The 12,556-nt window shown below is 42.7% G+C and overlaps 1 protein-coding gene and 1 long non-coding RNA gene across 4 annotated transcripts in view; one reads left to right on the top strand and one right to left on the bottom strand.

Moving 5' to 3' along the window:
* Positions 1 to 6,623, bottom strand: part of LOC119516035 (NUT family member 2G-like) — an 87,138-nt gene extending 80,515 nt beyond the window's left edge. Inside the window, exons 1-3 of the mRNA XM_037812226.1 lie at positions 6,496 to 6,623; positions 1,862 to 2,392; positions 115 to 243 (exon numbers count right to left, since the gene is read on the bottom strand). Of these exons, the coding sequence (XP_037668154.1) occupies positions 115 to 243; positions 1,862 to 2,392; positions 6,496 to 6,623 (788 nt within the window). The remainder of the gene's footprint in view (positions 1 to 114; positions 244 to 1,861; positions 2,393 to 6,495) is intronic.
* A 39-nt stretch (positions 6,624 to 6,662) lies between these two features.
* Positions 6,663 to 12,556, top strand: part of LOC119516052 — a 38,308-nt gene continuing 32,414 nt past the window's right edge. The window contains exons 1-3 of one of the 3 annotated variants that reach the window (XR_005213186.1): positions 6,665 to 6,739; positions 7,009 to 7,063; positions 11,291 to 11,438. This is a non-coding gene — a long non-coding RNA (uncharacterized LOC119516052). Of the gene's footprint in view, positions 6,740 to 7,008; positions 7,064 to 10,490; positions 10,633 to 11,290; positions 11,439 to 12,556 lie in introns of those variants that run through there. The other 2 variants (XR_005213185.1, XR_005213187.1) reach the window with 2 other exon arrangements.

Genomic DNA, 12,556 nt, shown 5'->3' with positions numbered 1-12,556 from the left:
TCTGAGCATTCCCTCTAATGACCACCCACACTGCCTTACAACTGCCTACCTCACTTTCCTCCATCACACCCCACAATGCAGCCCCCTCAAAATAGCAAGGATCCTGGGACTCACTTTCTTGCCATCTCATAGTAGATCATCCGGTCAAAATTGCTTGTCTGCTGCCATTCCTGCACAGCTCTGTGAAGTCCCTCCTCCAGGCTCATGGTGGGCTTGCGCCGGGCCAGAGATCGAAGCACTGGGCTAAAATCCTCCTTGTCAGTAACAGTCTATATGCACCTCCTCCTTCTCCTGTCCTGCCCCCAAATGTTATGTTCTCTGCCATCTATCACTTCATGACTTCCTTCCAGTGTATAATCTGTGGTTGTAAGTACTTTCACCTCAGAATACCCCTGACTGACCATTGGATATTAATACTAGGATCCATTTCTGAGAGACAGAAATCAAAGAAAGGAATTATTTTAGAATATCTGCCTCTTCCGTGTGTCTTCAGTGTCTCTGTGGATACAATGACCCAGGAGAATACCTTAAAACAGATTCCAAGCCCCATTCCCAAAGGTCCAAAGTTAAGAAGTTTAACCAACTTCCCACATGACCATCAGGTGGAGGAATTTTTTGGGAAACAGCATGAGAGTGTGAAGAGGAGGATTACATATTCCAAAGCCAATGGTTATTGGAGCTCTTTCCACAAAAAGTGCTCTGAGCTGGCTCAAGAGAGAGATCATACTGCTGACTTCATTTGAGAGTCTGCTCCAGGAGGGATGATGGAATGTTTAAGAATTTGTGGAATCATTAATACTGTTCAAAACTGGAAATCTGCAGGACCCCCTTGAATAATTTATGGAGCCAGAGGATTTCTTTAGGAGTTTCACTACTGGGGAGCATGATGTAAATGAAAACAAGCCTCTTGTTTAGTTGATATATGCACTCTTGTAGTTGACACATAATTTTACTGTAGGACAACACAGAGTAGAGAGTGATGGCAGTCCTGGGTGCGAGAAGAGAAAACTACCATAATCACACATGTCTCTATCTCACATTCAATATACCACATGGTCTTGGACTGCATGGCTTATCATCCACTCCCACACTTTAGCTGGGATATTTTGGCTTCTGTGAGCCCTTTTTTTCTTAAACTGTAATGACAAAATGACATAAGAAAATAATAAAAAGACTAGCTGTCATGTAATAAGCATCACATAAGTACTTCACTCTTCCAAGTGCTTCATTCATTAGCTCATGTAACAATCTCAGGAATCCTCTGAATCCAGTGTAAAAGTCTCACAGATGATGTTACCTAGTGAGGTAACCTCTTGAGGTTTGCAAATTGGGTGAGGGGGACCAAGTATTTCACAACTGTACATGTGCTAACACCTCCTAGTTCTAATTGGAATTTTCCAGAAAATGAGGGTGGGGGCAAAAGTAAAGTACTTTGCCTGTTTCCTGCACTTCTCATCAATCCAGTGGATTTGACTAGACCTGGATGACATGTTGTTAAGTCTTGTGCTGGAAGGTAAAGTACAGTGGGAGGAGTGTGGGGTTTGTAGCCTGACACCTCAGTTCAAACCTCACTTTATCAAAGGAAACCTCTCTGATTTTTAGTCCCATGTAGAAGATTATTAGGATGGTACTGAGGTGTAGATTGGCTAGAAACCCAATAGAAGGTGGTAAGGATGAGTGGAGACAAGACACCTGGAAGTGAGCTATAACTGGGAATACATCTTCTCCCATCGCACCCCTTTGCACTCACGACCTTCCTCCAAGTGCTCCCTGATGCCCTAAAATCAATGGTCCATCCCCTAGCCCTCTTTATCAGAGTCCTCCAGGGCAGCCAATGTGCGCACAGGGGGAAGGTACTCACATGAGGAAGCAGGAGAGAGCTTCAGCATCAGGACTCCAGTGAAAGTACCTCTGGGCTAGGGACTTGAAGCGCTGCCAACAGCGGAAGTTCTCATAAACGCTCCTGGGTTTGCAGGAGTCATCCAGTGAAGGTGTCGACTGGGTGGAGGCCACAGCTCCCTGCCCTGAGGCCCCCTGTGTCCTGGGCAAAGCATTCCCTGAATGAACATTGGGGGCCAGCGGGCTGACTGGTGGTGGAGCTTGAGGAGGAAAGCCTGGAGACCAGCCCCCATTACCAGGCTTAGTGCCCCTGAGAGTCATGGCAGGTATGATGGGCTGCAGAGCAGAGGGCCTCAAGTTCCCTGGAGGGGGATGATTAACACCCCCACAGAGGATGCCGTTGGCACTTGAAATGTGGGGTGTCTGAGGAAGGATAACAGACTGAGTTTGAGGGGTCTCAGCTGGTCCTCCTTGTTTCCTGACTTGGAGAATGACTTTGTCAGCTCCAGGTGTACTGGTGACAGGGCCTCCATCTCCTGTCACCAGCAGTGTTCTAGGGAAAGCAGGCAGCACCTGAGGGTTTCCAGGAGGAAGTGATGGATTGAAAATAGGGTGTGGGTAATGTCCCCGGATAGGTGGGTGTGGTGGACCAGGTATTGGTGTGGGGACTGTTTGTGTAATGAAATGATATAAGGAGGCTCCAGGATACATGGTCATGTCCGGTGTGAGCAGTGGAGATGCTGTGGAGACAAGGAAATGTGTGAATAGAATAGTTAAAAAAGGCTACAGTTTTGAGGCTATCAGGGGATCTCCTAAACTAATTGGGAAATTCTAGCTATCAACTTATAAGTGAGCAGGCATGTGGACAGGGCATCTTAAAGGATACCAAATGTCCTCCTAGAGATTTTAGATTACAGAACTCCTGCTGAGAGTTTTTCCATTGCAGGACTTGCTCCCAGGTCAAGACTCCCAGACCTCTGACTGCTAAAAAGAAAGGAGCCGATGCTCTCACTGGACCACAGCACCTAACTGAGGAAATCATTTCCAGATATCCAACCAGTCTCAAGGGCTGATCCCAGACAAGGAACAGGTTTGACAAGTGACATTTGGATAACTGCCCCTCAAGTCACTCAAGAGCAGATAAGGAAGGTTCTCTAGAGTAAGTTTTAGGTAGCGAAAGGGAAATTAGGAAGGAGGTAGATTCCCAAAGATTGTTTTACTCCTCTTCTCTACAGTCTCCCTTTTCCTGATGCTCATTATAAATCATCTTTTGTCCTTTCTCAAAACTACAAAACAAGAAGTGGAGAAGAGTCTCTACCCAAAGAGGACTGAAGTTCATGCCCTCTACACATCCTTCCCAGCATATGCCTGCAGTTGTAGGCCCCACCCAGACCCTCATTGCACAGGGCCAGGACCCCTACCCACTGCTCACACGACCCTACCACCTCTCAGGAAATTCTCTTTCCAGGGCAGAAGAGTCCAATTTCCCCATGATTCTGTCATGTAACAGCCAGCTGTGTTGGGAGACGGTAAGCGAGGGCCAATGAAAGGCATCGGGGGAGGACGTCAGAGGTTAACATAGGAGCCCGTCTGTTTAAAATTGGCACCAAGTGATGGAAACTGACTGCTCCATCTAATTTGAGCTCAAATAGGAAAAGGAAATACCCTCACAACCAGGCTTGTGTCAGGTGTGATTTGGGGCTATGAAATCCAGAATACATTCCCGTTCACAGGTCCCTCCCTCAGACTGTGCTCAGTGAGAACAGGAACCTACAACACAGGCAGAGTTAATCACAAAGCTGTGCTAGTGAGATTAATAATAATAACAATACAGAAAATATACTTAATTCCTTGCTATTCTCCATTCTCTCTTCAAATAGGAATCTGCCTTTAAAAATGTTCCATTGGAGAACCAACACTACACAGTTTCCAGTCCATGTTCATGAAGGAACATCTTCCTCTCAATTGTAAAACCAAGGGCTGAGGGTTCACCATGAGGTTAGGAACAAGTTCAAGGGAGTTTTAAAACCTGAGGTTCCACAATCTTAGTACAGTTCTGAACAATTTAGGTAAGCCGAACCTCTAAAACTATTTGGCATTACTCTACTGCCCTGTCCAGGTTGAAGGAAAGGAAACATGTGCCAGGAGGGAAATCAAAGATGTGTTTGGGGAGGAAGGAGCTTCGAGGTTCTGAGCTGTGGCAGTTAGAGTAACTTCCAGTCTAGCTCACCCAGAGACGCTGTCATTGCAGATGTGGACACAGATGACTCCACTGAATCATTTTGTGCTTTAGACCATTGCTCCCCACTGCCCACACAAGACCTAGTTTACTTCAGTTCAGAACCTTGACATAAAATCATACAGCAATTTCCAAGTGCCCTAACGAATTGACACAGGGTTTAGGCAAGCATCTCTGTTACCATACAACATAGCCGCGCTACTTATTTAACACTTGTTATGTGGCTTTTCTCCCTTCTAGAGAGCATCAATCCGCTGTTTCCATCCTTTCTCTATAGCCAATGTAGTTCTGCTCAGAAATCCAGGTCTACCTCTAAGGCCACCCCTTCCTCCACTGAAAGTCTCTGGTTTCCAATCTGCCTCTAAGGTGTGGTCCTTGGTGGGAGTCCAGTGATCTCTCCTTCCTCTAATTCAGCTCTAATCTTGTCCCAGTGGGCTGGGTCATATTTGAATTCCTATAGGTTAGAAGGATGGCCGGATTCTGATAACACATCCCCATCCTACATTCCTACCTCCTTCTGATGTCACCACCACAGGTGTGGACACTGGCCACTGCTGTCTGGTAGCCTGCAGCTTGAGAAATGTTCAGGTTCAGGACCCAGAGAGTAACTTGCTCTCAGCAGATTCTCAGGAATCTGAGTTAAGTTTTGAAAATTTGAATCTAAGCAGGGTGAGAATGTAGGACTGAAGACATTCTACAGTGGGGGAGGGGCAGAGGGCAGGTGGGCCTGAGGTGGGGGAGGGGAGGCATTCCATGACTGGCTCTGACAGATGGATAAAAAAACACAAGTTCCCTTCAAATTTTAAAACTCAATTGGTATGTAGTTCTTCAGTGCTATTTGTGGATTCTTTCTCAGATTCACAGCAAAAGTCTTATCCCAAGTTCTTATTAATCAGCCTGGTTTCATGCCCCTCAACCCACCCTGCTCTGCAACTGTAGTGGTAGGTTGTTCACTTACATCAATGACGACACCACTTTTTTTACAAAAATTAGAACACATTATCTGATAAATGCACGTGTACTTATGGAGATAAGGTAACACAACTTTGGAAATTAGGATTGCTCAGCTGATCAAGCCCATTAGATTGCTGTATATTCATCAGCCTTGTTTCCCATAAATAGTGTCCGTTATTGTAAGCTCTGCAGTGTCCACCAAGGCTTGCCTGCACACTGTCGTCCTGTTCTGGAATGTCGCACTACATCAGAGACTCCCATGCTTGTAGGCTTCCAGGAAAAATCATCACTTTTCCTCATTTTATTTTCTTTTAGTTATGTTTTTAAATTTTATCTTCTAGTGCTTTTAATTAATTTTTTAACAAGTAGCATTTTCATGGCGTAAAAGTCAAATTTTGCGGAATGAAACATGCAGGAACACGTTTTCCCCCTGCCCTTTCCACTGGCTGCACCGTTCACCTCAGCAGAGGAAACCAAGGTCAGTTGCTTCTTTTAATGTTTCTAGAGAGATTTCATGCAAAGTAAATACAATGTAAGTTCCTTTCAAATAACATTTTCACTTTTATTTCTGGTTATGAAATTAGCATATGATCCTATATTTTTTCATTATCAATTTTCCTGCAATTACTGTACTCTTATTTCCTTAAGATAGATTACTGAAAGGAACAGGTCTAATATTTCTGAAAAGTTTAAATCATCCCTAGGAATAACATTGCCATATTTAGAAAGAAATACACCTTCCCAACGACATTTGAAATTCAGTAAACAAGTAATATTTAGGCATAAGTATGCCCCAAACATTACATGACCCTTGTATGCTAGGAAAATATCAATTTCGAAGTTAAGTGGTGTTTTCTATTTTGTCTGGCTCCGCTACCTAAGAGGTGTAACCTATTAAGTTCTCATTACTTACTCCATAAGAAAGAGCAGAGAATTAACAGTAAAGAGATCTGAGTTTGAATCTTTGCTCCACGAACAAAACACAGTATTTTCCCTTTTCATTGAAAGAGAACACTTTAATAGAATGCATTATTAAGGCTTGATTTTTTTTCTATTCCAATGGTAAGAAGCTACTTCATTCTACTCCAGGAACAAGGACCCAGGTAAGCCAGGAGTTTTCTGCAAAGGACATGAATAAGAACAAAATAAACATAGTCAAGGCGCACATAACTAATCCTTCCAATCTGAGAACACTGCCTTGGAGCGGACGTCTTCTTACAACAGTTCACCCAGGATTCTTTCTAAGTACAGGGAACTGTCCTGCATCCTTTTAAGTATAAAAATCGTGCTTTGGCTTTTCCTATACACTCTTTTATGGAGGATAGGATGGCTGTGGAGGTTCCTGGAGAAGAGGAATCACCTGTTTCCCAAGAAACCTCACAGTCTCTTCCTCAGGTTCCATTTCCCGCCTTTCCCACAGGCCCCTCCCCAGGACCCTGTCCCCACAGGGCCTGGCCCCGCACGCATGCGCACGTGGGCGCGCACGCTCGCTAATGGCCGGGCTTTCGGGCACGCGCCTCTTGTCCTGCAACCGCTCCAGCTGTCGGTTGGGAGCACGCGCATGAAGGGACGCGCATGAAGGGACGCGCATGCGCACAGCGTGAAGGTCGCGTCGGTAACTGTCGTTGGGGGAGGGGGAATATTCTTTTGACCATTTTCCATCTACTCGTAACCGGTTTTATATATCAGTTTTATAAAAAAATAAAGGTAATGGTTATTTAGACTCATGGCTTCTAATGTCACTGAGCTCACTGTTGCATGTGCTCTGCGATTATTTGTATCCGTTGTGTCTGTATCGGGGGTTGATCCCGAAGCTGCGCTCCTGCCCTCGGGTTCCCTGGGGGGAGCGTTTATACCTGGGAACGCGCAGACCCAGACCCAGCTGCATTTATTGATGATTGGGTTGTGTTCGGAAATTTAATAATGTATAGCAAACTTAAAAGTGCATCAAGTTTGCTTCTGTTATATTCTCGTAGAAAAAAAAATTGTCTTCTTCAGTATATGAAAACCGTTATTCTCTTGAGGAAAGAGGTAAGGAGCACCATTAAAAATTGAGTGAAATTCTAATGTATATGTTCATTGCTTCAGTATACTACTTGTTAACATAGAAATATCAACCAATATTTGTAATGAACCCACTCATTTTCCAAGACTGTGAGCGTCTTTGTTTAAAAAAATATAATCAAACACTTCTTGAAAGTGTGATGTGAAATTGTGGTGGAATTGCAGGCACAGATTGGCTATAATAGATGCAAGATTTGGGCAAAAATCAACGAAAGCTCTATTATTCCAAGAAAAACTATTGCATATTTGGTAATTTTCTGTAAACTGTGTGCTATATCTCTATTATCAAAATTTATTGTGTGAGGCTGGGTGCAGTATTTACTTTACAGAGAGTTGGTTTAGGCTGTTGAACATTTTCCAACACACCTTTGATATGTACCTGGGAGTCTAACATGGTTTTGTTTTTGTATTCTGGAGGAGTGGAGGTTCTGAGTGGAAGTGTGTGTTTGGAGTGTGAGGTCCATGTGTGTTCATTCTTGGGTTGTTAGAGGGTCAATGAGAGGGCATTTTGTGCCTGATTATGGGTGTGGGGGAGATGAGGCTGGCTGTGTTCCTGGAAATGGGATATTCTATAAGGGTATTTGTGGGCCTCTTGGGATTGTAGAAATTCAGGGAGCATGAGCTGAATTGTGCTTGTTCTTGGGATTGTGTTCCTATGAATTCAGATTTCGAGATGTTTGTGTGTATTTAATGGGTTGGTGAGAATGTGATATGTGTATTCAAATGTGTGAATTGATGGTGCTTGCATGCATTATTTCAGATTAACTGGAGGTTATGAGAATGTTGTTTGTGTGTGGCTCAGTGTTTTTGGGGAGTTGAGATGCAATTAATGTATTTCAATGGGGTTGTTTATTTGTAATTTGAGGCTCTGGGAGTTGTTTTTTTTTTTTTTTTTTTCATGTTGTGGATGCTTTCCCCATAAATCTTGGAGAATTTTTTGTGTTTAATTGTGGGTCTGGCAGAAATATCTGCATATGCATATGGGCAGTGTTAAGCAGTGTGTCTGTGTATATTAGTTTCTAGGGTCTGTGTTTTTTGTTCATTTGGGAAACTTGGGGGCACTTGAATTTGAATTTCATGGGGCATGTTGATTAGTGATGTATAGTTTGGTGATTTTCAGGAATTGTATGTGTCCTTTGGTTTTTGAAGGTAGCTGTAAGACTTTTAAGTAGCTGGCAGGATGTTGTATATGTTCAGATGAAAAGATTGTGTGATTGTGGAGTTTGTTGAGTCTTATTCTGGAAGTTGCTGGAGTTATTTTTGTGAATCTTGTCAAGTGTGGGGAATATGTATATACAGGTAGTGTGGGGCCATATACGTATTTTGAGAGTATAGGGTGTTTGTGCATATTTATAGCATGCTGGAGAATTGTGGGTATATTTGACACATGTGTATATTGAGTGTATGTGTATTCAAGGATCATGGCAGTTTGGATGTATAACTTCTAGGACTGTGAAATTGAATTTATCATTCGAGAATTATTAGTTTGTGTTCTGGGAAGTTATTCTGTATATTCCTGTGTGTTTATATATGGAAGTAAATAACTTAGTTTGCCTGAGCTGCTATGACAAACTCCACACAAGGGATTGTCTTAAACAAGAAATGTTTATTGGTCTCTGGTTTGAAGCTAGAAGTCGTCCAAATCAAGGTACAGGCAAGGCTTGCTTTCTCGTGAGTATCTATAGCGCTCTCTTGCTGGCGGCCAGCAATCCTTGGATGTATTTCTGCCTTCTGTCACTTGCCTATGTCCTCTCCTTTCTAGCTTTTGTAACACCTGATACTTTTTATAAAAATTGCTGCAATCTAATTAAAACTCACCCTCATTCATTTGGCCACACAATAACTAAAAGTATCATGTTCAGGAGATCCTACTTACAATAGGTTCCCACTATTAACAACATGTCTAATTTTGTGTACATAATTCAGTCTACCATGGGGGTTAATTTTGTGTACATAATTCAGTCTACCATGGGGGTTAATTTATTTTATGTTTTCCAGGTATCTGATGTGATTAGATCACATCAGATACCTGAGAATTTGGGGTGTAGGGTAGGTTTGTGTAATTGTGGATTTGGAAGCAATTTTATGTGTACCTATATAGGATAGAATGAGATATTTCTTTGTGTCTTCAGTGTGTGTGACTCATATGTGGGTATATCCAGGAGTGACTGGATGAACTGTATATGTTTATCCATAGGATATAGTATGTTAAAAGTATTCACAGCCTTCTTTTGAAAATGCTATGGTTTTCAAATGTGTCTTTGGGAATGGTTTGGGGTTAGAGAGGTGGTTTTTTATTCTGGATATATGGGGATGATGTATAATGCTTGCCAGTGTATATGTTCAGGTACTGGAAATATTTGAGAGTGTATGTCTGTGTTTACTGTCTGTAGGGAGATCATGTTTGCATATTATCAATAGTGCAGAGATAGCTGGTGTTTGTATGTTTTACGTGTATCTATCTGAGTGTTAGCTACATAATTATAATCATGGGTTTTGTGTAAGTGTCTTCATAGGGAGTTTGTGTGTATAATAAAGGGTTCACTGAATATCTTTGCTTATTCTGGAATAAAATGCTTGAAGGTCTTGGTACAGTTGTGTGTATATGTGTTTTCAGGTCCTTGTTTGTAATTGATGTCTATAGTTTGTTTGTACCTCTATATGCATTTGAGTTCACGGAGTTCAGGAAGTTCATCGAGTATGTCCTGTTTGATATATGATAGTTTCAGTGTGTGTATTTGGAAACTAACAGTCTGTGTAGGTTGTGCATGTGTTCAGAAATTGTGAATATTGTACAGTTGTGGGATTGTGTGTAGGTCCATTAGGGGGACATATGAGATAAATGTTTGTTTCCTTGGTGCTTTGAGAGCCTGTGCGTTTGTAGGGTGTTTAGTGTGTATATACCAGAAATGTGTTTGTTGCAAGCTTGTTTTTAGGCAGATTTGTAATTTTTCATGTGCCTATCATTGTAGGACTGGCATGTTGGTATTCTAGGTGGGTAGGTTTTGATTGTAAAAATTTAGGAATAATAGGTCATTTGACTATACTTAAGGTGTGGGTACAATTGGGCATGTTTGTCTAGGATATATGAGAGTCTGTGTGTCTGGAGATATATAGGGAGGTTTTACTAGTGTAGTTAGGGTGGGAGTTGAGGGTCCTCCTTGGGGTACAACTCCATCCTGTATACATGTTCCTATGAAAGGGGATCAAGTTCACTGGAGCTGGTTCATATTAGCAAGGTGTGGTGGTTTAGAGCAGTATGTACTCCAGAAAAATATGTTCTTAATCAATTCCCATTGTAATTAGTACCTTTTGATGAGGGTACCTCAAGTCATGTGTCCCACCTCACCAGGATGTGTCCTAATCTTCTATGAATGGAATTCTTTATGAACAGAATGCAATTCAGACAGAAAGCCACAGGAAGCAAGAAGGTGAAATTCAGTGGAACCCAATCAGAATGTCCAATGCTTTAGGAGTAAAGACTCCCGACTTAGATGTTGGAGATTTTCTTCTCTTCCTCATGCAGATGGGTTCAGGTGTGTCTGAATTTTAGGGTGTTCCTTCTGCTTTCATGTGATACTGGCATCAGGGGACCCTAGATGGGTTGGGGTGATGGACAATGGCCATGCCGAGCAGAACTTCCCAGCTGAGTTGTTCACATGGCAGCCAGCAGTCCTAAGGTAGTGCAGCTTCCTGAACAGTAAATAAGATGGATCAAGTCTTCTCCCAGGCAAAAGCCTCTGAGAATCTTCTGGTCAGCTACAGGTGCAATTACCTTGTCTTGTTCCTGACTAGTGGTCAAGGATAGTGTCCACCAAGTGTCCTGCTGTGGAAAGGATGCAGAGCCATCTGCCCCACCCCACCCCCAACCTACTGTCTGCTGCCTGGGCCTAATACTGGGTAGCAAGCAGGTCAGTTGTGACACTAATTCTCAAGCAACCTACCTCCATGGAAAGCTGAGCCTTCAGGAGTAGAGAGGACTTCTAGCTGTCAGTGAGGTGATATTGGAGGAATTGCAGAGTAGGCCTGGAAAATGATTGTTTGTGAGGGCTGGTGACCCTGGGGAAGTCCAGATAAGAGGGGATTTGTCTCTGACTCTCCTGAACCAATGTGACATGGACTTTTTCTTATCTGAATGCTTAGGATGTTCTTAGCACTGGGAAGCTCATCTCAGCTTCATGCTTGTTTTAATAGGGTTCCTGATTCTTCTTTATTTTCCCTATTCCACATGGAGCTGGATCCCAGCAGAGGGTTCCAAATGATAGCGGAAATCTTCTGACCTCACACCTGCCTCCTGCCTCCCTGGGACCCACTGAAGGATTTCTTGTCCTTACTGCTTTTGGTGAGTCTCCGTTTTGCCTTTTATTCTTTATGATGTATCCTCCTGCCAACAAAAGGTACAGACATCCCTTTTTTGAAAGCCCCAATGAATGCTTCCCTATGGTATAGAGGGATTCTTATAGCCTCCACTCCCCTTTCATATCCTAACCCCAACTTAAAGGCAGGATTTTATTCTATATAATGTGTTTATAAAGAGAATGGTGCTCTGGTTGCTGTTATACTTTAATGTTATATATTTTAAGTTAAAATGCATAGAAAGTATATAGAGTAGATTTTCTTGGGTATTTTTTAATTTTTTCACTCTTTTTATTTTGTTTTTATTTGATAGGACATGTACCATGAGATTTAGGAGAGTGGACAGGAGTTTCTTGTATCTTGACCAAGCTTTGAAAAGCTCCCTCCCAGGTGACATGAATGAAAATTGCTGGAATGCCTGATGTGAGCTGAGCTGGTTGTTCAGTATAAATATTTTGTGGAGAGAATGTCTTGGTTTTTGGAGAGGAGCCACCCTGAAGAATCGAGTCCCCTGGCATGGAGCAAGGTGGAGCGAGTCTGACTGTGCCCTGGATCTGCCCCTGCCAGGGAGGAGGGTCGAGGGGTCAGAGCCCCAAGCATCACAGGGTCCGGAGATGGCAGGGCAGCTGTGTTGTTTCATTGGAGCCACATTTGTTTCAATCTCACTCCCCAGAAATAATCTCTAGTTTTCTTTTTAGAATGAAAGTCCACCCCTCTTCCCAAGTTGAACTTAAGCATGAGGGAGGGAGGGCCCACACAGTCAGAGGCCAGTCTTCTTCAGGGTGTCATGTAAAAGGAGTCCTTGGGCTCATAGTAGGTTTTCTCTCAGGTCTGAGAATGGATGGCAATTGTCAGCAGGCATGAAGTTGTTCCTGACTCAAAACTTCAACAGCTGGTGTGGCAGTGAGAATCTGAAGTAGAATATAGGTAATCAAGTCATTCATGCCACTAAAATTTACTGAGTTTCATGTGTCTACACAATTGGGCAAGTCACAATAAGAGGTAAAATTCACAGCATATATATATATATCTGAAAATGAGCTTATAAGTGTAATATCTGAAGGCTGTTTGCAGCTCAAGGATAACTTTAAAAAGCCAATAAAG

Source organism: Choloepus didactylus, chromosome 19, assembly GCF_015220235.1.
Source record: "Choloepus didactylus isolate mChoDid1 chromosome 19, mChoDid1.pri, whole genome shotgun sequence".
In the NCBI taxonomy this organism is placed as follows: domain Eukaryota; kingdom Metazoa; phylum Chordata; class Mammalia; order Pilosa; family Megalonychidae; genus Choloepus; species Choloepus didactylus.
This window is presented reverse-complemented; position numbering and strand designations above follow the sequence as displayed.